Raw genomic sequence first — 27,828 nt, forward strand, 5'->3', positions numbered from 1 at the left:
ATGTGTGTGTGATGTCTGTGTGTGTCTTGTGTGTGTGTGTGATGTCTGTGTGTGTGTGATGTCTGTGTGTGTGTGATGTCTCTGTGCGTGTGATGTCTCTGTGTGTGTGATGTCTCTGTGTGTGTCGTGTGTGTGTGATGTCTGTGTGTGTCTTGTGTGTGTGTGTGATGGCTGTGTGTGTCTTGTGTGTGTGTGTGTGATGTGTGTGTGTGTGTCTTGTGTGTGTGTGTCTTGTGTGTGTGTGTGATGGCTGTGTGCGTGTGATGTCTGTGTGTGTCTTGTGTGTGTCTGTGTGTGATGTCTGTGTGAGTCTTTTGTGTGTGTGTGTGTGATGTCTGTGTGTGTGTCTGTGTGTGTGTCTGTGTGTGATGTCTGTGTGTGTGATGTGTGTGTGATGTCTGTGTGTGTATTGTGTGTGTGTGTGATGGCTGTGTGTGTGATGTCTGTGTGTGTCTTGTGTGTGTCTGTGTGTGTCTTGTGTGATGTGTGTGTGTGTCTTGTGTGTGTGATGTCTGTGTGTGTCTTGTGTGTGTGTGTGATGTCTGTGTGTGATGTGTGTGTCTCTGTGTGTGTCTGTGTGTGTGTATGTGGGGAGCGGTAGTGTAGTGGTTAGCGCTACGCCGCGCTACGATTCTCTGAACCGGTCCTGGGCCTCCCCTAGGTCGACTCAGCCTCAAATGAGTACCTGGTGTAGTGGTGTGTAGTAAACATCACCACTGGGGGAGACAAAGGCGGTCGGGCGTGGTGTTGGCCACCCACCCCCTCGTGTGCCGTGCCGGCCCTTATAGGTGCTGCTACTCGCTTACAGCACTCGCCCCTACAGATTGTTAAGGCTGTACGGGGGGTCTTTGTGTGTGATGTCTGTGTGTGTCTTGTGTGTGTGATGTCTGTGTGTGTGATGTCTGTGTGTGTCTTGTGTGTGTGATGTGTGTGTGATGTCTGTGTGTGTCTTGTGTGTGTGTGTGATGTCTGTGTGTGTGTGATGTCTGTGTGTGTGTGATGTCTCTGTGTGTGTGATGTCTCTGTGTGTGTGATGTCTCTGTGTGTGTCGTGTGTGTGTGATGTCTGTGTGTGTCTTGTGTGTGTGTGTGATGGCTGTGTGTGTCTTGTGTGTGTGTGTGTGATGTGTGTGTGTGTGTCTTGTGTGTGTGTGTCTTGTGTGTGTGTGTGATGGCTGTGTGCGTGTGATGTCTGTGTGTGTCTTGTGTGTGTCTGTGTGTGATGTCTGTGTGAGTCTTTTGTGTGTGTGTGTGTGATGTCTGTGTGTGTGTCTGTGTGTGTGTCTGTGTGTGATGTCTGTGTGTGTGATGTGTGTGTGATGTCTGTGTGTGTCTTGTGTGTGTCTGTGTGTGTGTGATGTCTGTGTGTGTCTTGTGTGATGTGTGTGTGTGTCTTGTGTGTGTGATGTCTGTGTGTGTCTTGTGTGTGTGTGTGATGTCTGTGTGTGTCTTGTGTGTGTGTGTGTGATGTCTGTGTGTGTGTCTGACAGGTGATCCGCTCTTTTGAAATCGGATGAGGTAATCTCGCAGATCCTCATCGTTTGAGCAGCGTTAAGCCCCTCGCACAGATTTGAATATTCCCCAAGCTTCCTAATCACTGCCAGGCTCAGGCGTTAACATCTCCTAGCCACCGTGATGATGATGATGGTGGTGTAACACACGACCTCTTGCTGTATACCAGGTGAGGTAGTCAACATCTCGCTCACCCCCAGGCTTGGTTGCAGGATGTCCACGAAGGGTCCCAAGTACTCGTTTGGCCTACTGCTGGATTCTCCTCCCCGGCGCACAAAGACCAGAGCCAAGCTACACAGCACCACCGCCTCCGCCTCCTCGTCTTTGCTCAGCTCCACGCCCGCGGCACGCCACTCCAGGATGCAAGGTCAGAGAGAGTGCAGGAGGGCAATCAGCGGCGGAGCCAGGGGGCGGGGGGGGTGACAGGGTTAGACAATTGTCACCCCCGAAAAAAAAATAAAAAATCGAAAAATCTGAAACATTGTGCGTGTAAGTGCACGACACTCGGTCCGGCGGACTTCGTGTAACTGCACCATCAGAGCGTGTCGCCAAACCGATGGCGTCTGGTTCAAGCCTGACTCTCTAATCATCTTCTTTGGTTCTTTCGGTAAAGTCACCACCACGTAGAATGAGAATAAAATAATAAAATAAAACAATAAAATTATCACGACGTTTCGGCCGCAACGCAGGTGGCCTTCTTCAGGCCACCTGTCGTCCCAACAGGTCTGTCCCTTTAAACCTGAAGAAGGCCACTTGTGTTGTGGCCGAAACGTCGTGAGACTTTTATTGTTTTATTATTTTATTCTCATTCTACGTGGTGACTTTACCGCAAGAACCAAAGAAGATGAATCCTTGCAGTCATGAAAGCTTTAAATCGAAATCTCTAATCATTCTTGAAGTTAACATTTGTTGAATGTCACCCCGGGCTGAAAATCCTGGCTCCGTCCCTGAGGGGGATGACGCCTCTCCGCGGATTATTTTGATGTCGACGGATTACCGTACTTTGGCTCCTCTTGCTCCTTATCCTTTGGTTCTTTTGGTGAGGTCACGTGGACTGCTCCTACGTCAGCTCCTACGTTGGCGGTCCACCTGCTGTGTTCGTTTCACACCTGGTGACGGTTGCTTGTGTCGCGATCCAAACGTCGTGATCCATTAAAATGTTTTCGTTCCTACGTGAGTTTTTGCCGAAATAACTCAACAACATGAATTCCTGCGGTCACGGCAGGTTTAAGGAACAGATTGCATCTCGCTGCTCTCCGCTCCCTGCGGAGCATTAAGGCCCCGACAAGCCCACGGCTTTCCATTCCGGGCACCGTTCTGTGATGTTGCGTCGAGCGAATGTGTGGCCCTACGCAGCCTCTCCCCCCCCTCCCTTTAGAAAATCAGCTCGCTCCCTCCACTAGGGTCTTGTAAAGGGGAGCACAATTAATCCTGCCAAACAGGATTTCGCACAAGACCTCGCTGGGGTTGGTGGGCGGTGGGGGGGGGGAGACGAGAGGGAGGCGTCGTTCCTCGCCAGCTGTCGAAGTATGCAAGCTCTCTCGCTTCTGTTTTTGGTGAAGCCTCTCTCTTGAACGATGTCGGCCTTCTGGTGCCATCGCGCTCCCCCCGTGCCGCGTTGGAACAGGGCCGTGAGCGCGAGGAGCCCCGAAGAAAACGGACCGCTTTAATTAAGTCTCCGTCCGCCCCCCCCCCCCCCCCCCGTTTCTCTTGTTCCCAGAGTCGGGATTGGCCGACCGGAGCGGCAACGCCGACACCGCCACAACCACCAGCGGCGGCAGCAGGGCCCGCGGCGGCGGCAGGGCCCGCGGCGGTGGTGGCGGCTGCGGTGATGCTCCCACCGTGGTGATGCCAGGCTTCTCCTCCTGGGCCCCGCGGGCGCCCCTCCCCGCTTCCCGGTTCCGTGCGGCGCCAGGCGGCTCGCGGCGGCAACGCCAGCGGCATGCGCCCGGCAGCAGCAGCAGGGCCACCACGTCCACCGGTAGACTCGCACAGAGACCCGTAGACTCACACAGAGACCCGTAGACTCACACAGAAACCCATAGACTCGCACAGAGACCCGTAGACTCACCACCCTTCATAGACTCACACAGAGACCCATAGACTCACCACCCTTCATAGACTCACACAGAGACCCGTAGACTCGCACAGAGACCCATAGACTCACACAGAGACCCATAGACTCACACAGAAACCCATAGACTCACACAGGACCCATAGACTCACACAGAGACCCATAGACTCACACAGAAACCCATAGACTCACACAGAGACCCATAGACTCGCACAGAGACTCGTAGACTCACACAGAAACCCATAGACTCACACAGAGACCCGTAGACTAACACTGAAACCCATAGACTCACACAGAGACCCATAGACTCGCCACCCTTCATAGACTCACACAGAGACCCGTAGACTCGCACAGAGACCCATAGACTCACACAGATACCCATTGACTCACACAGAGACCCGTAGACTCACACAGAGACCCGTAGACTCACACAGAGACCCGTAGACTCACACAGAGATCCGTAGACTCACATAGAGACCCGTAGACTCACACAGAGACCCGTAGACTCACACAGAGACCCATAGACTCACACAGAGACCCATAGACTGACACAAAAACCCATAGACTCAGACAGAGACCCATAGACTCACACAGAGACCCGTAGACTCACACAGAGACCCGTAGACTCACACAGAGACCCATAGACTCACACAGAGACCCGTAGACTCACCACCGTTCATCGACTCACGACAGGAGGCAGCACCCCGTCTCTCTTGTGGCCCCGCAGCGACCTCGTTCTCCACGACTGACGACGCCGACGCCGGCGACGAGGAGGAGGAGGAGGAGGTGGAGGCGAGGTCGGTGGTGGTGGCGTTGGCAGAGGGCCGAGGTATCGCTCGGGGCGAGGTCGGCCTGGCCAGCATCGACCTGCGCTGCCCTGAGCTGGTGCTGTGTCAGTTCCCCGACAGCCAGCCCTACGTCAAGGTCAGCCTCCGCCCCTCCTTCTCTCTCCGTGCACGAACACAAAGGGCCCCCCCCCTGTGCAGTGCGTGTTATGAACCGGGCCCTGAATTAAAAACTAAAACACGCACATTCTTCACCTGCGCGGTAAAGCGATTGTCATTTTTGTCACTTGCTGTACGGCCGGATAATGCGACACATCTCTAACCTAAGTTTTCTTTGTGGTTGTGGTTGTTTTGATTTGAAGCTTTCGTGACTGCAGCAGTAATTCATATTCTTAGCTCTTTCGGTAAAGTCACCACGTTGAAGGGAAACAATAAAATACTAAAATATATATAAAATTATAAAAATTCTCACGACGTTTCAACCATAACACAAACGGTCATCATCAGGTGTCAAAACCAACGGCAAGAAACATTTGAAAGAAGTGGCGGTTCACATTAATTTATTTATTTATAATCGGTGCATTTATTTATTTATAAAAATACGTTGGCGCCACGATTTGTCAGTTTATTTAGAATGACGAGTCCATCTATGTTCTGAAAAGAGGAGGGGGGAGACGAAAAATTAATGTATGCTGTCTGAAAGCCACCGTAAGCGTGAACAATCAATTAAGACCTGAAATAGTTTATCAAATCCTTACAATGATTGCTAAGCCAGAATACATCTTCTCGGTTTAAATTGTCTCTGTGCTTATTATTTTATTGTTTCCCTTCAACGTGACTTTACCGAAAGAGCTGAGAATATGAATCACTGCAGTCACGAAAGCTTTAAGTCAAAATTTGATGCTTTTCTTGGTCGTGTTTTTGTTGGTTTGTTGGTTTGTTGCGGTTGCACTCCGATTCAAGAGCCGGATGGCTCACAGGGCTATACCCAAAATAAACTGAAAACTGAAACTGAACCTTCAACACACTCGGCCGTTCGTAAAAGCTGAAGGGTGGTTTCGTACTCTGGTAAGAGAGCAGAATCACCGAACCGGAATTGATCGCTTGAAAGCGTTTAGCGCGGGGCCCTTGAAAGTGCGGGACCCAGTAGCCACGTAAGTAGCTACGTGCCAATGTGTGCGTGTCGTTATTCTGCAGGTATGCAGTATATTTATATACATTGACAGGTTAAGTTAGTATTAAACTATTAAACACTAGTTTTTTAATTTTACCTTACCTCATGCACCTAGCTTGGCACAGCAGTCAACCCACTGCACCTGGGTCTGTCCCGTGACCTCCTCCTGGTGCACCTAGCCTGGCACAGCAGTCAACCCATTTCACCTGGGTCTGTCCTGTGACCTCCTCCTGGTGCACCTAGCCTGGCACAGCAGTCAACGCACTGCACCTGGGTCTGTCCCGTGACCTCCTCCTGCTGCACCTCAGCCTGTTATTCTCGTTGCTGGCGCTGCTGCTGCTGCTGTTGCTGCTGCTGCTTGTTCAGGCGATCACCAAGCTGCAGGTGCTACGCCCGCTGGAGGTGGTGATGCCCCAAACGGCCTGCAACCCAAACGCCAGCAAAATGTTCACCCTGCTGAGGGACTACTTCCCTGTGAGCATGCACGGAGGGCATCGCCACTACTCACCACGCGGAGACTCCTAGACTCATCACACAGAGAGCCATAGACTCACCACACAGAGACTCATAGACTCATCACGCAGAGACCCATAGACTCATCACACAGAGACTCATAGACTCATCACGCAGAGACCCATAGACTCATCACACAGAGACCCATAGACTCATCACACAGAGACCCACAGACTCATCACGCAGAGACCCATAGACTCATCACACAGAGACCCATAGACTCATCACACAGAGACCCACAGACTCATCACGCAGAGACTCCTAGACTCATCACACAGAGACCCATAGACTCATCACACAGAGACTCATAGACTCATCACACAGAGACTCCTAGACTCATCACACAGAGACCCACAGACTCACCACACAGAGACCCATAGACTCATCACACAGAGACCCATAGACTCATCACATACAGAGACCCATAGACTCACCACACAGAGACTCCTAGACTCATCACACAGAGACCCACAGACTCACCACACAGAGACCCATAGACTCATCGCACAGAGACCCACAGACTCACCAGAGACCCACAGACGCACCACAGTGGGTGCTGCCACCTCGTGGTGAGTGCGTGTGCAGGAGGCCCACGTGACCACGGTGCTGAGGAAATATTTCAACGAGGAGCGGGGCATGGACGCCGTGCGAAGGCTCTGCGTGCCCCACATGGCCACCGTACTCATGGACGTGCAGGGGAAGTGAGTGGGTGTGTGTAGGTGTGTGTGTGGATGTGTGTGTGGGTGGGTGAGTGGGTGGGTGAGTGGGTGAGTGAGTGTGTGGGTGAGTGTGTGGGTGAGCGGGTGAGGAGCTCACCGGTGAGCTCCTCCGGCAGGCAAGGCTGCGTTGGCTGGGCCATGTAGCCCACATGCCCAGCCACCGCATGCCCAAACAGCTTTTGTTCGGCCGCATCGAGGGGGCTAAACGGGCACGGTACGGGCTAGAGAAGAGATGGAGTGGTTAGGGTTAGGGTTACCCACTCACTCACCCACCCACCCATCCACTCACCCATCCATTCATCCACCCACTCACCCACCCCCCTCTCACCCTCCCCCCTGCCGACCACCCCCAGATACTACTGCCTGGCTTCGCTGGCGGCGCTGCTGCAGTATGTGGAGTTCATCCAGGGCGTGGTGCTCGCCCCGGCCTCCGTGCGCGTCTCCTTCTGCGGCAGTGAGCGCACCGCCATGATCGACGGCACAACGGCCGCCAACCTGGAGCTGCTGCGCAACTCCCACGACCCCCGGTAGACGATGCCTCCTCCTCCCTCGCTAGCGGGGATAGCCGCTCCCCCTTCTGTGTGTTGGTGTGTGTGTGTTGGTGTGTGTGTTGGTGTGTGTGGTGTGTGTGTTGGTGTGGTGTGTGTGTGTGGGTGTGTGGGTGTGTGTGGTGTGTGTGGTTGTGTGTGGAGCCAGGAGATTGAATATCTACCCTCGGGGCTCCTCCAGAAACAACGAAAAACCACTACGGGTGGCCACGTGGAATGTTCGAACGCTCACTGCGGAGGAGAGGCTGCCACTCCTCTGTCGGGAGCTGGACCGGTACCGCCTGGATCTATGTGGCATTCAGGAGGTCCGGTGGACTGGCTCTGGCTCCTGCCACCATGAGGGGTGGACAGTCCTCTACTCGGGACAGCAGACTGCCAAAAAACAGGGAGTGGTTCTTCTTTTGAACAAAAGAATGAAGGGGGCGTGGGAGCGTGGCGGTGAGGTGTGGGAAGCTGTAAGCCCCAGGCTACTTTGGGCTCGCCTTCCCATCAACCCGAGGCGAGGAATGGTGGTCGTGGTTACTTATGCCCCCACCGAAGATGAACATCCGTGGAGGGATGCAGGCAAAGCCGATGAGTCAGATGCCTTCTATGACCTCCTGTCACAGGTGCTGGCTAAAGTGGCCCCTCGGGATAGAGTGGCCCCTCGGATAGGTCATGTAACCCGCATGCCCAGCCACCGCATGCCGAAACAGCTTTTGTTCGGCCGGATTGAGGGGGCTAAGCGGGTGCGGCACGGGCTAGAGAAGAGATGGAGTGATGTGGTACAGGAGGACGTGGAGCTGAGTGGACTTGCCGATGACTGGTACCAGCGGTGTCAAGATCGGCCTCTGTGGAGGAGGCTCATGAAGGACGCTACTGGGCAGTTGGAGGCAGTCGCCCTCCAACAACAATGGAGGGCAGAGGAGCGACGCTCACAACAACGAGCGGAGCGCCGGGTGGCTAAAGCACAGCAGGTTGCCACAGTAGGGGGCACAGGTGGTGCATCAGCCAGTCATCTCAGTCAGTCGACCCGTGGCACCTGAGTCTGCCCCGTGACCTCCTGCCAGCGGGCGTTCGACACTTCACGTGGCCTCAGGGTGCACATAGCCTGGCACAAGCGTCGTGGTGATGTCACCGCCACTTAGTGGCGAATGGTGGTTGTTGTTGTTTTGTGGTTTGTGTTGGTGTGTGTGTGTTGGTGTGTGTGTTGGTGTGTGTTGGTGTGTGTGGGGGTGTGTGTGGGTGCAAGTGTGGTAGTGTGTGTGTGTTGGTGTGTGTGCATGTATGTGTGGGTGCGAGTGTGGTGTGAGTGTGTGTGGGTGTGTGTTGGTGTGTGTGTGACCCTCCTCCACCCGTGTGTGTGTGTGTGTGCGTGCGAGCGTGCACCCAGGAGCTCCCACTCGCTATTCGGAGTGCTCAACTACACGAGGACGCATGGAGGAGCGCGCCGGCTCAGAGCCAACATCCACGAGCCGCTGGTGGACGAAGAGACGCTCAGAGGCCGTCTCGACTGTGTGGATGAGCTGATGCAGGAAGACAACTTCTATAGAGTGCAGGCCGGTGGGTGGGTGGGTTGGTGGGTGGGTGGCTGAGTGGGTGGGTGGGTATGTGGGTGGGTGAGTGGGTGAGTGAGTGGGTGGGTGGGTGAGTGGGTGAGTGAGTGGTTGGGTGGGTGGGTGAGTGGGTATGTGGGTGATGGGGCAGTTGTGGAGAGAGTGGAGAGTTTCCCATACCTGGGCAATGTGCTCATGACCGGCTCCGGTTTAACAGCAGAGGTCTCACTCCGAATCAGTCGAGCGGCATTATCTTTTAATCGGTTGCGTAACGCTGTGTGGAAGTTACCTGGTCTGTCGCTCCGCACGAAGCTTCGGGTCTTCCCTCCCTTCTCTACGCTTGTGAAACGTGTACCCCCCTAATGGAACATCTTCGCCGGTTAGAAATATTTAGGCTGGCCTGCCTACGATCAATCCTGGGTTTAACCAGGCTGGATTGTGTAAGGAGCTCACAAATCCTCGAAAAATTTGGACAAAGTCCCATCGGTGAGCTCCTCCGGCAGGCAAGACTGCGTTGGCTGGGCCATGTAGCCCGCATGCCCAATCACCACATGCCCAAATAGATTTTGTTCGGCCGGATTGAGGGGGCTAAACGGGCGCGGCACAGGCTAGAGAAGAGATGGAGTGATGTGGTACAGGAGGACGTGGAGCTGAGTGGACTTGCCGATGACTGGTACCAGCGGTGTCAAGATCGGCCTCTGTGGAGGAGGCTCGTGAAGGACGCTACTGGGCAGTTGGAGGCAGTCGCCCTCCAACAACAACGGAGGGCAGAGGAGCGACGCTCACAACGACGAGCGGAGCGCCGGCTGGCTAAAGCACAGCAAGTTGGCACAGTAGGGGGCACAGGTGGTGCATCAGCCAGTCATCTCAGTCATCTTAGTCAGTCGACCCGTGGCACCTGGGTCTGCCCCGTGACCACCTGCCGGTGGGCGTTCGACACTTCATGTGGCCTCAAGGTGCACATGGCCTGGCACAAGCGTCGTGGTGACGTCACCGCCACTTAGTGGCGAATGGCGGTTGTTGTTGTTGTGTATGTCTGTGTGTGTGTGTCTGTGTGTATATGTGTGATGTCTGTGTGTATGTGTGTGCAGCTATCAGTCAGTTTCTGGATGTAGACCACCTGCTCTCAATGCTGATTCAAATCCCTAAGACAGAGACGGTGAGATGATCACTTTAATCATCATCAGCATCACCTCGCTCAGCACCACACAGTACCCCTTCATCACGTTAAACAGGGGTGGGGAACGTCCGGTCTCTGGCCCTGCCAAGGCAACCGCAGGCAGGACTCGAAATTCAATAAATCTAGGTAGAGCAAACCTGGAAGAGCAGTTGCGAGTAGCAACAACATCGTCAATACCGGCTAACATCACCAAACGCTTCGCCAAAGAGAAGCAGTTCCAGCCCATCGCATTAGGGGCGAGTTAATTAAACGTTTGACCGGATATAACGGGCTAATTTTTAAGTTGATCAATTTTGTATGGCCCGCGAATGATGTTGTAAATATCCAAATGGCCCTTGGTAGAAAAAAGGTTCCCCACCCGTGATGTAGAGAGAGAGGCTATTTAGTGATCTATTTATTTGTCTATATTTATCTCTACATGTATCTATCTATATTCGGTAAAGTCACGTAGAAGGGAAATAATATAAATATAAAACAATACAATTTTCTTGCTGTGGTTTTCACACCTTGATGATGATTACTTGTGTTGCAGTCGAAACTTCGTGATAATTTTATTGTTTTATATTTTTATTATTTTATAGTTTCCCTTTCTACGTGGTGACTTTACCGAAAGAACCAAGAATATGAATCCCTGCGGTCACGAAAGCTTTAAATCAAAATGTATCTATCTATGTATCTGTCTATCCATCCACCCTGTTCCAGTTGAGAACTGCTGAGTCTAAGATCAACTACGCCATCCACCTCAAGCATATCCTGGAGTTGGTGTCTCCACTGCAGGTTACATCGCCTGCCCAAGATCACTGTCATCACTAATTATTGTTAATCACTACCATCACTAATTATCATTAATCACTGTCATCACTAATTATTGTTCATCGCTATGATCACTAATTATCATTAATCACTGTCATCACTAATTATTGTTAATCACTACCATCACTAATTATCATTAATCACTATCGTCACTAATTATTGTTAATCACTGTCATCACTAATTATTATTGATCACTGTCATCACTAATTATTGTTAATCACTGTCATCACTAATTATTATTGATCACTATCATCACTAATTATTGTTAATCACTGTCATCACTAATTATTATTGATCACTATCATCACTAATTATTGTTAATCACCATCATCACTAATTATTGTTAATCACCATCATCACTAATTATTGTTAATCACTGTCATCACTAATTATTGTTAATCACTATCATCACTAATTATTGTTAATCACTATTATCACTAATTATCGTTAATCACTGTCATCACTAATTATTGTTAATCACTATCATCACTAATTATTGTTAATCACTGTCATCACTAATTATTATTGATCACTATCACCACTAATTATTGTTAATCACCATCATCACTAATCATCGTTAATCACTATCATCACTAATTATTATTAATCACTATCATCACTAATTATTGTTAATCACTATCATCACTAATTATTGTTAATCACTGTCATCACTAATTATTGTTAATCACTGTCATCACTAATTATTATTGATCACTATCACCACTAATTATTGTTCATCACTGTCATCACTAATTATTATTGATCACTATCACCACTAATTATTGTTAATCACTGTCATCACTAATTATTATTGATCACTATCATCACTAATTATTGTTAATCACTGTCATCACTAATTATTATTGATCACTATCATCACTAATTATTATTGATCACTATCATTATCATTAAGCTGCCACTGGGGGTGCCCCTAGGCCACAGCAGACTCACACACAGAGACAGCTGCCACTGGGGGTACCCCTAGGCTACAGCAGACTCACACACAGAGACAGCTGCCACTGGGGGTGCCCCTAGGCTACAGCAGACTCACCCACAGAGACAGCTGCCACTGGGGGTGCCCCTAGGCAACAGCAGACTCACACACAGAGACAGCTGCCACTGGGGGTGCCCCTAGGCAACAGCAGACTCACACACAGAGACAGCTGCCCCTGGGGGTGCCCCTAGACCACAGCAGACTCACACACAGAGACAGCTGCCACTGGGGGTGCCCCTAGGCAACAGCAGACTCACACACAGAGACAGCTGCCACTGGGGGTGCCCCTAGGCTACAGCAGACTCACCCACAGAGACAGCTGCCACTGGGGGTGCCCCTAGGCAACAGCAGACTCACACACAGAGACAGCTGCCACTGGGGGTGCCCCTAGGCAACAGCAGACTCACACACAGAGACAGCTGCCCCTGGGGGTGCCCCTAGACCACAGCAGACTCACACACAGAGACAGCTGCCACTGGGGGTGCCCCTAGGCAACAGCAGACTCACACACAGAGACAGCTGCCACTGGGGGTGCCCCTAGGCAACAGCAGACTCACACACAGAGACAGCTGCCACTGGGGGTGCCTCCACAACACCCACAGGTAGGGTGAGTGGCAGGTGAGGTGAGTGGTGAGGTGAGGGGTTGGTGAGGGGTGGGTGAGTGTTGAGTGAAGGGTGAGGTGAGTTGAGTGGTGAGGTGGTGAGTGGTGAGTGACAGGTGCAGGTGTCACCCTCACCTATCTCTCCCCTGCTGTGTTCCCAGCGAGCGCTCAGCCCCTGCAAGACTCCACTGCTGACAGCCTACCAGAGCTCCCTGTTGGACTGCAGGTGACGAGGAGACCAGGCTGGTGGTGGTGGTGGAGGTGGTGACTGTGGTGACGGTGGTGGGGGTGATGGTGGTGGAGGAGGTGGTGGTGGTGGGGGTGGTGGTGGGGGTGGTGGTGGTGGGGGTGATGGTGGTGGAGGAGGTGGTGGTGGTGGTGGTGTGGGTGGGGGTGGTGGAGGAGGTGGTGGTGATGGTGGGGGTGGTGACGGTGGTGGTGGTGGTGGTGGGGGTGGAGGTGTGGGTGGTGGTGGGGGTGATGGTGGTGACGGTGGTAGTGGTGGTGGTGGTGGTGGTAGTGGGGGTGGTGGTGTGGGTGGTGGTGGTGATGGTGGTGATGGTGGTGACGGTGGTGAGGGTGATGGTGGTGATGGTGAGGGTTGTGACGGTGGCAAAAACAACCCCCTACCTCCTCGTTGGTACCGGATGGCAACGCTGTGGTGGGCAGTGCCATGGGGGGAGGGCCTATTTAGATTTTTGGCTTTTCCCTTAATGACGTTTGTAGCCACCACAGCAGCCAATTGGGGGCTCTGCATGGGTGCGAGGGGCTGGTAACCCATCTACGTTAAATTAATTATCACCAAACCATGAATGAAAAATGTAATTAATAAGCTTGTGCCGGAGGCCCCGGGGGGATAGGCATTTATGACGTCTCCTGGCCAAACCCCATTTGGCGGAGCCAGGAGACTGAATCCTTCCCCTCGGGGCTCCTCCTTTAACAACGAAAAGCCACTACGGATGGCCTCGTAGAATGTTCGAATGCTCACTGCGGAGGAGAGGTTGCCACTTCTCTGTCGGGAGCTGGACCGGTACCGCCTGGATCTCTGTGGTAATCAGGAGGTCCGGTGGACCGGCTCTGGCTCCTGCCACCGTGAGGGGTGGACAGTCTTCTACTCAGGGGAGGAGACTACCAAACAACAGGGAGTGGCTCTTCTTCTAAACAAAAGAATGAAGGGGGCGTGGGAGCGTGGTGGTGAGGTGTGGGAAGCTGTAAGCCCCAGGCTACTTTTTGGGCTCGCCTTCCCATCAACCAGAGGTGAGGAGTGGTGGTCATGGTTAGTTATGCCCCCACCGAAGATGAACATCCGTGGAAGGATGCAGGCATAAGTCAGATGCCTCCTATAACCTCCTGTCACAGGTGCTAGCTAAAGTGGACCCTCGGGATAGAGTCATCTTGTTGGGTGACTTCAATGCCCGAGTTGGTCATGATGCTGACACCTGGTCTGGAGTGATTGGAAGGCATGAGCCAGATCAGCTCAATAACAACGGCAGGAGGTTGCTAGATTTGTGTGCAGCCCATGGGCTTATAATTACCAACACGCTGTTCCGGCATCGGCGCATCCACACAACATCATGGATGCATGCCGGGTCTAAGCAAGGCCATCTACTGGATGTCATAGTGACGGAACAGCGAATGCGGGCCCATGTCCTTGACACCAGGACCTACCGTGGTACTGATCTGCCCACTGACCATCGACTAGTCATCTGTAAGATGCGCCTGCCATTCTTCCACTCCGGTGGTGGGTGTACACCCAGGACCCCATTTAAACCCATAGTGGCCTGGTCTCAGTGTGGCTGGGGTTGGCATCGTCCCCCACTCCTCCTAATGTCGAGGGACAATGGGCGAGATTTAGGACTGTGGCTCATGCAGCTGCAATGGCTGCTTTGGGTACACGGTCCAGACCTCCCCAGAGACCTTGGCTGACAGTGGAGGTGCTCAGGCTGGCTGAGAAAAAGCGACAGGCCCACTCTCATAGCCTACAGCATCCCGCGTCGGAGAATGAGGAGGCTTACCGTAACCTTTGCTCGGAGGTATGGAGAGCCGTGAGGTGCTGCAAGGATGGGTGGTGGTCGCGGGTTGCTGAGGAGATGGAGTCTGCCTCAATGGCCCGCGATCACAAATCGCTCTTTAACGCCATAAAAAAATATAACCTGCAGCGCCACACCTATTACCATCATTAGGGGAAAGAACAGTGACCAAATCTCCGACCCCGAGGAACAGGTTTGCATATTTGCTGAGCATTTCTGTGAGGTCCTGGGGGAGGAAAAATCCCTCAACCTGGAAAACATCGTGGGCCAAAGTGGGGATGACACTACTGAGGCTGCGGTGCCTCAAATATTGGAAGAAGTCACCCCCTGTGAGTGGCTGGCTGAGGTGCCATCTGTTGAGGAAGTACTGAAGGCAATCCAGAGTCTGAGACCAGGAAAGGCACCGGGTAGAGACGATCTCCCATGCAAAATGCTGAGGAAGGGTGGCGTTTGTGCACAAACTGTCCTACATGACATCATAACAAGTCTGGACCACTGGATGGGTTCCGCAGGATTGGAAGAATGCCCTGGTGGTCCCCCTCTTTAAGAAGGGGGACCGCACAGACTGTAACAACTACAGGGGTATCTCACTCCTCAGTGTGCCGGGAAAGGTCCTGGCAAGGATTATTCAACATCGCCGTGCAAGGCACGCTTAGAAGAGGCATGCGGAACCCCAATGCGGTTTCAGGAAAAGGCGTTCCTGCACATGTCATATTTTCTGTCCGTCTGCTACAGTATAGGTATAGGGAATTCCAACAAGACCTACATCTCTGCTTTATTGACCTGACCAAGGCCTATGACACCATCAGTAGGCCTGAGCTCTGGGTTGTTCTTCGTGCTTTCGAAGTCCCTGACCCTCTGCTCATGATCATTAAGGACCTTCATGATAGTGAGCGGGCCCAGGCAAATCTACGTGGCCGGGAGTCGGAGCCATTCCCTGTACACCTTGGGGTGCGGCAGGGATGTCCTCTGGCTCCCACATTATTAAACATCTATTTTGACCACGTAGTTCGTGAAGTCTTCAGTAGCTGTACCGGAGGAATTCCCATCTGGTACAGATAGAATGGGAGGCTGATCGATGCCCGGGTGCGGTCAAGGGATGGCTCCCGATTGTTCAACCATGTAATGTATGCCGATGATCTGGGAATTGCTGCTCACTCAAAGGAGGAGTTGGAGGCACTGCTGCTGAACCTGGAGCTTGCCACTAAGAGGTGGAGCCTTACCCACTGAAACTAAGCACTTGCCTGGGTATTTTGTGCCATCGGACACTCCACCCCCACAACTTCCAATTGGTGATGGGATAGTTGTGGGGAGAGTGGAGAGTTTCCCATACCTGGGCAGTGTGCTCATGACCGGCTCCGGTTTAACAGCACTCGGAATCGGTCAAGCGGCATTATCTTTTCATCGGTTGCGTAATGCTGTGTGGAAGCTACCTGGTCTGTCGCTCCGCACTAAGCTTCAGGTCTTCTCGGCCACAGTCATTCCCTCCCTTCTCTATGCCTGTGAAACGTGGACCCCCCTAAGGGAACATCTTTGCTGGTTAGAAACATTTAGGCTGGCCTGTCTACGATCCATCCTGGGTTTAACCTGGCTGGATTGTGTGAGGAGCTCACAAATCCTTGAAAGATCTGGGCAAGGTCCCATCGGTGAGCTCCTCCGGCAGGCAACACTGCGTTGGCTGGGCCATGTAGCCCGCATGCCCAGCCATCACATGCCGAAACAGCTTTTGTTCAGCCGGATCGAGGGGGCTAGAGAAGATGGAGTGACGTGGTACAGGAGGACGTGGAGCTGAGTGGACTTGCCGATGACTGGTACCAGCGGTGTCGAGATCGGACTCAGTGGAGGAGGCTCGTGAAGGATGCTACTGGGCAGTTGGAGGTAGTCGCCCTCCAACAACAACGGAGGGCGGAGGAGCGACGCTCACAACAACGAGCGGAGCGCCGGGTGGCTAAAGCACAGCGGGTTGGCACAGTAGGGGGCACAGGTGGTGCATCAGCCACTCATCTCAGTCAGTCCCCCCCTGGCACCTGGGTCTGCCCCGTGACCTTCGTGCCAGCGTGCGTTCAACACTTCACGTGGCCTTGAAGTGCACATGGCCTGGCACAAGCGTCGTGGTGACGTCATCGCCACTTAGTGGCGAACGGCGGTTGTCGTCGTCGTTGTTGTTGTCGGCGACGGTGGCGGCGTCGATGGCGGCGGCGACACCACAACCCCCACCGCGTCTCCTCCCCCGCTGTCCCCGTGCCAGGTTCCCTGCGATCCTGGGCAAGCTGCGCACGGTGCTGACCGACGATTTGCCCTTCCGCAAGGGCAACCTCCTCTCGGCCAGGACACGGCGCTGCCACGTCGTGCGCCCCGGCCTCAACGGCTTCCTGGACCTCGCTCGGCGCATCCTCTCCGAGGCTGTCGGAGGCATCGAAGGCACGGCACGGCTCACCCACCCGTAGCCCTCCCCGGCCGTCTTTGTATCTCTCTCTTCCTCTCTCTCTCTACCGCCTGCTGCTGTACGTTTGGAGTTTGCGTGTCTCTCTCATCATCGTCATCATCACGGTGGCTGCGAGATGTCAAGTACCTCGCCTGGTACGCAGGAGGTCGTGGGTTCCACCATCATCTCCCCCCCCCCTCTCCTCCTTTCTCCCCCACTCTTCCCCCTCTCTCCCCTGCCCATTCTCTCTCTCAGAGATCATCAAACAGCTCTCCGTGATTCACAACCTGCCCATTCTCTCTCCCAGAGACCATCACACAGCTCTCCGAGATTCAGAACCTGCCCATTCTCTCTCTCCCAGAGATCATCAAACAGCTCTCCGTGATTCACAACCTGCCCATTCTCCCTCTCCCAGAGATCATCAAACAGCTCTCCGAGATTCACAACCTGCCCATTCTCTCTCTCCCAGAGATCATCAAACAGCTCTCCGAGATTCACAACCTGCCCATTCTCTCTCTCTCAGAGATCATCAAACAGCTCTCCGTGATTCACAACCTGCCCATTCTCTCCCTCCCAGAGACCATTACACAGCTCTCTGAGATTCAGAACCTGCCCATTCTCTCCCAGAGATCATCAAACAGCTCTCCGTGATTCACAACCTGCCCATTTTCTCTCTCCCAGAGATCATCAAACAGCTCTCCGAGATTCACAACCTGCCCATTCTCTCTCTCCCAGAGATCATCAAACAGCTCTCCGTGATTCACAACCTGCCCATTTTCTCTCTCTCCCAGAGGTCATCAAACAGCTCTCCGAGATTCACAACCTGCCCATGTCCATGAGCTACAGCGCCCTGCGTGGCTTTTACATCCAGACGTCCGCTCACTCCCTGCAGCCCGAACAGCGTCTGCCAGAGGTCTTCATCAAGGTCAACGCACAGAGACTCACAGACTCATCACACAGAGACTCACAGACTCACCACACAGACTCATAGACTCATCGCACAGAGACCCATAGACTCATCGCACAGAGACCCACAGACTCACCACACAGAGACTCATAGACTCATCACATAGAGACTCATAGACTCATCGCACAGAGACCCATAGACTCATCGCACAGAGACCCACAGACTCACCACACAGAGACCCATAGACTCACCACACAGACTCATAGACTCATCGCACAGAGACTCACAGACTTATCACACAGAGACTCACAGACTCACCACACAGACTCATAGACTCATCGCACAGAGACCCATAGACTCATCGCACAGAGACCCACAGACTCACCACACAGAGACTCATAGACTCATCACATAGAGACTCATAGACTCATCGCACAGAGACCCATAGACTCATCGCACAGAGACCCACAGACTCACCACACAGAGACCCATAGACTCACCACACAGACTCATAGACTCATCGCACAGAGACTCACAGACTCATCACACAGAGACTCACAGACTCACCACACAGACTCATAGACTCATCACACAGAGACCCATAGACTCATCGCACAGAGACCCACAGACTCACCACACAGAGACCCACAGACTCACCACACAGAGACTCATAGACTCACACAGAGACCCATAGACTCATCACATAGAGACCCATAGACTCATCACACAGAGACCCATAGACTCACCACACAGAGACCCATAGACTCATCACATAGAGACCCGCAGACTCACCACACAGAGACCCATAGACTCACCACACAGAGACCCATAGACTCACCACGCAGAGACGCATAGACTCATCACACAGAGACTCAGACTCACCACTCACAGACTCACCACTCATAGACTCACCACTCACAGACTCACCACTCATAGACCCAGAGTCTATGTGTGAGTTTATGTGTCTAGGTGTGAGACTATGTGTGAGTCTGTGTCTATCTGTGAGTCTATGTGTCTTTGTGTGAGTCTATGTGTCTATGTGTGAACTATGTGTGAGTCTATGTGTCTACGTGTGAGTCTGTGTCTATGTGTGATTCTATGTGTCTATGTGTGAGTCTATGTGTCTATGTGTGTGTCTACGTGTGAGTCTATGAGTCTATGTGTGAGTCTATGTGTCTATGTGTGAGTCTATGTGTGAGTCTATGTGTCTATGTGTGAGTCTATGTGTCTATGTGTGAGTCTCACCCCTCACCCCACCACTCACCACACCCCTCACTCACCACCCCTCACTCACCACTCAGCGCACCACTCACCACACCCCTCACTCACCCCTCACAACCCCTCACTCACCACTCACCACCCTCACTCACCACTCACCACCCCTCACTCACCACTCACCACCCCTCACTCACCACCACTCACCACCCCTCACTCACCACTCACCACCCCTCACTCACCACCCCTCACTCACCACTCACCACCACTCACTCACCACCACTCACTCACCACTCACCACCCCTCACTCACCACTCACCACCACTCACTCACCACCACTCACTCACCACTCACCACCCCTCACTCACCCCTCACTCACCACTCACCACCCCTCACTCACCACTCACCACCACTCACCCCATCACTCACCACTCTCACTCACCACTCACCACCCTCACTCACCACTCACCACCCTCACTCACCACTCCCCACCACTCACTCACCACTCACCATCCTCACTCACCACTCACCACCACTCACTCACCACTCACCACTCTCACTCACCACTCACCACCCTCACTCACCACTCACTCACCCCTCACTCACCCCTCACTCACCACTCACCACCCCTCACTCACCACTCACCACACCCCTCACTCACCACTCACCACCCTCACTCACCACTCACCACCCCTCACTCACCACTCACCACCACTCACTCACCACTCACCACCCCTCACTCACCACTCACTCACCCCTCACTCACCCCTCACTCACCACTCACTCACCACCCCTCACTCACCACTCACCACCCCTCACTCACCACTCACCACCCCTCACTCACCACCCCTCACTCACCACTCACCACACCCCTCACTCACCACTCACCACCCCTCACCACCCCTCACTCACCACTCACCACACCCCTCACTCACCACTCACCACCCCTCACTCACCACTCACCACCCCTCACTCACCAGGTGAGCAAACGTGGGAACCTTCTCAGCTACACCACCATGGACCTCATGAGGCTGAACTGCCGCAGCCAGGAGGCCGTGGAGGAGATTTACCTCATGTCCAACGTGTGAGAGAACACCCCTACCCCAGGCAGAGTGTGGTGGACTAATCTCCATCTGTTCCTCCACTCACTGCCCCGTCTACCTGTGGGGGTTGCAGAGGAACCCCCTGGCTATGCCCTGCACTACTATACACTACACTATACACTACACTATACACTACACTATACACTACTATACACTACACTATACACTACACTATACACTACACTATACACCACAATATACACTACACTATACACTACACTATACACTACACTATACACTACAATATACACTACACTATACACTACACTATACACTACACTATACACTACTATACACTACAATATACACTATACTATACCCTACACTATACACTACTATACACTACACTATACCCTACACTATACATTACTATACACTACACTATACACTACACTACTATACACTACACTATACACTACACTATACACTACACTATACACTACTATACACTACACTATACACTACACTATACACTACACTATACACTACTATACACTACACTATACACTACACTATGCACTACTATACACTACACTATACACTACTATACACTACACTATACACTACTATACACTACACTATACTACTATACACTACACTATACACTACTGTACACTGTACATTACACTATGCACTACACTATACACTACTATACACTACACTATACACTACTATACACTACATTATACACTACACTATACACTACTACACTATACACTACATTATACACTACTATACACTACACTATACACTACACTATGCACTACTGTACACTATACACTACACAATGCACTACACTATACACTACACTATACACTACTGTACACTATATACTATACACTACACTATACACTACTGTACACTATACACTACACTATGCACTACACTATACACTACTGTACACTACACTATACATTACTATACACTACTACACTACACTATGCACTACACTATACACTACACTATACTCTACTGTACACTACACTATGCACTACACTATACACTACTGTACACTACTCTTTACACAACACCCTTTGGGGAGGGGAGGGTGACCCCCGCTCTGTCTCCGTGCCCAGGGTGTTGTCCAAGCTGTTTGCGGAGATCCGGGAGGACATTGTGTGTCTCTACAAGCTTGCTGACGCAGTGTCCATGGTGGACATGCTGCTGGCATTCGCTCACCGCACCACGCTCACCAAGTCCGGTACGCGGTGGGTGGGTGGGTGAGTGGGTGGGTGAGTGAGTGGGTGGGTGGGTGGGTGAGTGGGTGGCTGAGTGGGTGGGTGAGTGAGTGAGGGAGTGAGTGGGTGAGTGAGTGGGTGAGTGAGTCGGTGGGTGGGTGGATGAGTGAGTGGGTGAGTGAGTGGGTGAGTGAGTGGGTGGGTGAGTGAGTGAGGGAGTGAGTGGGTGAGTGGGTGAGTGAGTCGGTGGGTGGGTGAGTGAGTGGGTGAGTGAGTGGGTGAGTGGGTGGGTGATTGAGTGCGTGAGTGGGTGAGTGAGGGAGTGAGTGAGTGAGTGGGTGAGTGGGTGGGTGGGTGAGTGAGTGGCCTTCACCCCCCGTGACCTCCCCCCGTGATCGTCACCCCCGTGACCTCCCCCCGTGACCTCCGCCGCCGTGACCTTCACCCCCCGTGACCTCCGCTCCCGTGACCTCCCTCCTGTGACCTCCCCCCCCCGTGACCTCCTCCCCCCCCGTGACCTCCCCCTCCGTGACCTCCCCCCCGTGACCTCCCCCCCGCTGTCTGTGGTGAGCTGCAGTCCGTCCGGAATTCTCTGACACGCTGGCCCTCAAGGGGGCTCGCCACCCCATCCTGGAGCGGGTGCTGGGCTGGCCGCTGGTGCCTAACGACGTCTTCCTGTCGGACGCCTCAAACTTCCTCGTTGTCACGGGGCCCAACAACAGCGGCAAGTCCACGCTGCTGAGACAGGTGGCACTCTGCCAGGTGATGGCACAGATCGGTGAGTGGGTGGGGGGGGGTGAGTTGGTGAGTGAGTGGGTGGGTGAGTGAGTGAGTGAGTTGGTGAGTGGGTGAGTGAGTTGGTGAGTGAGTGAGTGGGTGAGTGAGTGAGTTGGTGAGTGGGTGGGTGAGTTGGTGAGTGAGTGAGTGGGTGGGTGAGTGAGTGAGTTGGTGAGTGGGTGGGTGAGTTGGTGAGTGAGTGAGTCGGTGGGTGAGTGAGTTGGTGAATGGGTGGGTGAGTTGGTGAGTGAGTTGGTTGGTGAGTGGGTGGGTGAGTTGGTGAATGAGTGAGTTGGTGAGTGAGTGAGTGGGTGAGTGGGTGAGTGATTGGGTGAGTGAGTCAGTGAGTTGGTGAGTGAGTGGGTGAGTGATTGAGTGGGTGAGTCAGTGAGTGAGTGAGTGAGTGGGTGGGTGAGTGACTGTTTGAGTGAGTGGGTGAGTGAGTGATTGAGTGGGTGGGTGGGTGAGTGAGTGGGTGAGTGATTGAGTGGGTGGGTGAGTGAGTGGGTGAGTGATTGAGTGGGTGAGTAAGTGGGTGAGTGATTGAGTGGGTGAGTGAGTGGGTGAGTGAGTGAGTGGGTGAGTGAGTGAGTGAGTAGGTGAGTGAGTGAGTAGGTGAGTGTTTGAGTGAGTGAGTAGGTGAGTGAGTGAGTAGGTGAGTGAGTGAGTAGGTGAGTGAGTGAGTGGGTGATTGAGTGAGTAGGTGAGTGAGTGGGTGAGTAAGTGAGTGAGTGGGTGATTGAGTAGGTGAGTAAGTGAGTAGGTGAGTGTTTGAGTGAGTGAGTAGGTGAGTAAGTAAGTGAGTGAGTGTTTGGGTGAGTGAGTGAGTAGGTGAGTAAGTAAATGAGTGAGTGTTTGAGTGAGTGAGTAGGTGAGTAAGTAAGTGAGTGAGTGTTTGAGTGAGTGAGTGAGTAGGTGAGTAAGTAAGTGAGTGAGTGTTTGAGTGAGTGAGTGAGTAGGTGAGTAAGTAAGTGAGTGAGTGTTTGAGTGAGTGAGTAGGTGAGTAAGAAAGTGAGTGAGTGTTTGAGTGAGTGAGTAGGTGAGTAAGTAAGTGAGTGAGTGTTTGAGTGAGTGAGTGAGTAGGTGAGTAAGTAAGTGAGTGAGTGTTTGGGTGCTACCACTGCTTCAGGTTGTTTCGTACCAGCCGACTTTGCCTGCGTGAGGATCGCTGATCAGATCTTCACTCGCATCGGTGTGGACGACGACATCCAGCCACTCTCCTCCACCTTCACCATCGAGATGAGAGAGGTGGGTGGGGAGTGAGAGGGTGGGTGAGTGGGTGGGTGGGTGAGTGGATTGGTGAGTGGGTTGGTGGGTGAGTGTGTGAGTGGGTGGGTGAGTGTGTGAGTGGGTTGGTGAGTGGGTGGGTGAGTGGTTGGGTAGGTGGGTGAGTGGGTTGGTGAGTGGGTGTGTGAGTGGGTGGGTGAGTGGATGTGTGAGTGGGTGGGTGAGTGGGTGGGTGAGTGGTTGGGTAGGTGGGTGATTGGGTTGGTGATTGGGTGTGTGAGTGGGTGGGTGAGTGAGTGAGTGAGTTGGTGAGTGGGTGGGTGTGTAGGTGGGTGAGTGGGTGGGTGACCCCCGGTGACCCCCATGACCCCAGGTGAACTACATAGTTCGCACAGCCACCGACCGCTCTCTGGTGATCATCGACGAGCTCGGGAGGGGCACCGGGGTCCACGAGGCCCTGGGGATCTGTCACTCGGTCTGTGAGTGTCTCCTGCAGCGCAAGGTGGTGACCACTCACACTCACCACAAACACTCACCACTCACACTCACCACACTCACCACTCACACTCACCACTCACCACCCTCACCACCCTCACCACCCCTGTGTGTCTCCCCCCCCTCCCCCAGACGTTCACCATCTTCGCCACCCACCACCTGGAGCTGAGCCACCTCTCCACCCTCTACCCCAACGTCTCCAACAGCCACTTCCTGGTGGAGTCGCGCAATCAGCAGCAGCAGCAGCTGCCCTGGGCCGGCCGTCGTGACGGTAAAGCCGCTGGTGCCGACGACTCGCGGACGGTGCCACGTGTGACGTGCACGTACAAGCTGGTGCAGGGGCACACGCCGGACACGCACTACGGTACTACGCGTGTGTGTGTGTACGTGTGTGTGTGTGTACGTGTGTGTGTACGTGTGTGTGTGTGTGTGTGGTCCGGCAAAACAACCCCCTACCTCCTCGCGGTGCCGGATGGGCAACTCTGTCGTGGACAGTGCTTTGGGGCGAGATCCAATTTTGATTGGCTCCTCCCCTCATGGCAAATGCATCCACCACAGGGGCTAAACGGGGGCTCTGGACAGGTGCGAGGGGCTGGTAACCCTTCCACCTTCAATTAATTACCACGAAACCACGAGTTAAACTGAAATATGTAACTAATAAGCTTGTGCCGGAGGCCCCGGGGGGACAGGCGTCTATGACGTCTCCTGACCAAACCCCATTTGGCGGAGCCAGAAGACTGAATATCTACCCTCGGGGCTCCTCCAGAAACAACGAAAAACCACTACGGGTGGCCACGTGGAATGTTCGAACGCTCACTGCGGAGGAGAGGCTGCCACTCCTCTGTCGGGAGCTGGACCGGTACCGCCTGGATCTCTGGTATTCAGGAGGTCCGGTGGACCGGCTCTGGCTCCTACCACCATGAGGGGTGAACAGTCCTCTTCTCACGGCAGGAGACTGCCAAACAACAGGGAGTGGCTCTTCTTCTAAACAAAAGAATGAAGGGGGCGTGGGAGCGTGGCGGTGAGGTGTGGGAAGCTGTAAGCTCCAGGCTACTTTGGGCTCGCCTTCCCAACAACCGGAGGTGAGGAGTGGTGGTCGTGGTTACTTATGCCCCCACCGAAGACGAACATCCGTGGAGGGATCTAGGCAAGGCCGATGAGTCAGATGCCTTCTATGACCTCCTGTCACAGGTGCGAGCTAAAGTGGCCCCTCGGGATAGTCATCTTGTTGGGTGAATGCCCGAGTTGGTCATGATGCACCTGGTCTGGAGTGATTGGAAGGCATGGGCCAGACCAGCTCAATAACAACGGCAGGAGGCTGCTACATTTTTGTGCAGCCCATGGGCTTGTAAATACCAACACGCTGTTCCGGCATCGCCGCATCCACACAACATCATGGATGCATGCCGGGTCCAAGCAAGAACATCTGCTGGACTACATAGTGACGGACCAGCGGATGCGAGCCCATGTCCTTGACACCAGGACCTACCGTGGAGCTGATCTGCCCACTGACCATCGACTTGTAATCTGTAAGATGCACCTGCAATTCTTTCACTCCGGTGGTGGGTGTACATCCAGGACCCCATTCAAACCCTTAGTGGCATGCTCTGCCGGCTGGGATTGGCATCGTCCCCCACTCCTCCTGATGTCGAGGGTAAATGGGCGAGGTTTAGGACTGTGACTCATGCAGCTGAAATGGCTGCTTTGGGTACGCGGTCCAGACCTCCCCAGAGACCCTGGCTGACAAGAGGAGGTGTTCAGGATGGCGACAGGCCCACTGTCATCGGCTACAGAATCCCACGTCGGAGAATGAGGAGGCTTACCGCAGCCCTCGCTCGGAGGTTCGGAGAGCCGCGAGGCGCCGCAAGGATGGGTGGCGGTCGCGGGTTGCCGAGGAGATGGAGTCTGCATCAGTGGCCCGCGATCACAAATCTCTATTTAACTCCCATCAAGAAAGTAACCTGCGGCGCCACAACCGATTACCATCATTGGGGGAAAGAACGGTGACCCGATCTCCGATCCCCAGGGAACAGGTTTTCAGATTTGCCGAGCATTTCCACGAGGTCCCGGTAGTGGGAGGGGGGAAACCCCTCGGCCCGGAAAAACGCATCGCGGCACAGAGCGGGGATGGCCCTGCCGAGGCCGCCGGCGCCTCAAACATCGTGAAGAAGAAGCCGTCGCCTTCCCCCCCCCCTCCTCCTCCCTCTCCTCCTCCCCCCCCCCCCCCGCGTGCCCCGCGTCCAGGTCTGGAAATGGCCACGCTGTCATCGCTGCCGCCCTCCCTGCTGCGCGACGCCACGGGGCTGCTGGCGCGGATCGGCGGCAAGAGCTGGGTAACGACGCTGACCCCCGCTGACACCCCCGCCGCGACCCCCTCGAGACCCGCCCGTGACCCCCCGCCGCCCGTGACCCCTCCGCGACCCCCCCCAGATGGAGCGTCAGGCCGACTCCGCGCCCGTGCTGCACCGAGCGGCCGTCCACCGCCTCGCGACGAGGCTGGGCCAGGCGGCGCGACACTCGCGGCTGGACGGAGCCGGCCTGGCCTCGTACCTGGGGTCGCTGAGACAGCGGTACCTCGACGAGCTGGAGCACATCGCTGACGCCACCGCTAACACCCACTGAACAACACCACCACGAACACCACCACCGCTAACACCCACTGAACGACACCACCACCACCACCACCGCTAACACACACTGAACAACACCACCAACACCACCACCACCGCTAACACCCACTGAACGACACCACCACCAACACCACCACCGCTAACACCCACTGAACGACACCACCACCAACACCACCACCGCTAACACCCACTGAACGACACCACCACCACCACCGCTAACACCCACTGAACGACACCAACACCACCACCGCTAACACCCACTGAACGACAACACCACCAACACCACCACCACCGCTAACACCCACTGAACGACACCCCCACCAACACCACCACCGCTAACACCCACTGAACGACACCACCACCAACACCACCACCGCTAACACCCACTGAACGACACCACTACCAACACCACCGCTAACACCCACTGAACGACACCACCACCAACACCACCACTAACACCCACTGAACGACACCACCACCAACACCAACACCGCTAACACCCACTGAACGACACCAACACCGCTAACACCCACTAAACGACACCAGCACCAACACCACCACCGCTAACACCCACTGAACAACACCACCACCAACACCAACACCGCTAACACCCACTGAACGACACCACCACCGCTAACACCCACTGAACGACACCACCACCAACACCACCACCGCTACCACCCACTGAACGACACCACCACCACCACCGCTAACACCCACCCACTGAACGACACCACCACCAACACCACCACCACCAACTGAACACCACCACCAACACCACTAACACACACTGAACGACACCACCACCACCACCACCGCTAACACCCACTGAACACCACCGCCATGATGCACCAGCAACACCACCACCAATGCCACCACCACCAGCAACACCACCACCAATGCCACCACCACCACCAACAACACCACCAACAACGCCACCACCACCAAGAATGCTACCACCACTGCCACCAGCTAAACACCACCACCACCACGATCCACCACAAACACCACCACTACCGCCGCCACCAACTGAACACCACCACCACGATCCACCACCAACACCACCAACAACGCCACCACCACCATGATGCACCAGCAACACCACCAACAACGCCACACCATCAATGCTGCCATCACCACCGCCACCACCACCACCAAGAATGCTACCACCACCACCGCCACCAACTGAACACCACCACCACCACCACGATCCAACACCACCAATGCTACCACCACCAATTCCACCACCACCACCACCACCACGGTGGAGGGGTAAGCGTGTGGGTACCATTGTGTGGTGTGGGGTAGGCTGACGGAGGTCCCGATTAGCCAGACGATGATGTTATTTCGTGCTGTGTTGTTGGATATATAAACAAAAAGTTTACTGTCAAA

The 27,828-nt window shown here is 53.9% G+C and overlaps 1 protein-coding gene across 1 annotated transcript; it reads left to right on the forward strand.

The window, feature by feature from the left end:
* Window positions 1-123: 123 nt before the first annotated feature.
* On the forward strand, window positions 124-27,828 carry LOC142909548 (mutS protein homolog 4-like). The gene is made up of 21 exons (XM_076059768.1): window positions 124-1,517; window positions 1,724-1,878; window positions 3,232-3,492; window positions 4,313-4,509; window positions 5,911-6,018; window positions 6,643-6,758; window positions 7,130-7,303; window positions 8,697-8,866; window positions 9,951-10,018; window positions 10,742-10,816; window positions 12,611-12,675; window positions 16,728-16,905; window positions 17,707-17,829; window positions 20,007-20,110; window positions 21,206-21,330; window positions 21,885-22,085; window positions 23,214-23,332; window positions 23,685-23,813; window positions 23,939-24,170; window positions 26,051-26,139; window positions 26,237-27,828. Exons 1-21 carry the CDS (start codon window positions 1,513-1,515, stop codon window positions 26,426-26,428), a joined length of 2,886 nt encoding a protein of 961 aa, XP_075915883.1. The 5' UTR covers window positions 124-1,512; the 3' UTR covers window positions 26,429-27,828.

This window comes from Petromyzon marinus, unplaced genomic scaffold, assembly GCF_048934315.1.
Source record: "Petromyzon marinus isolate PM22_M1 ecotype Great Lakes invasive population unplaced genomic scaffold, UKy_Petmar_22M1.pri1.0 PM_G_Scaffold_126, whole genome shotgun sequence".
NCBI lineage: Eukaryota > Metazoa > Chordata > Hyperoartia > Petromyzontiformes > Petromyzontidae > Petromyzon > Petromyzon marinus.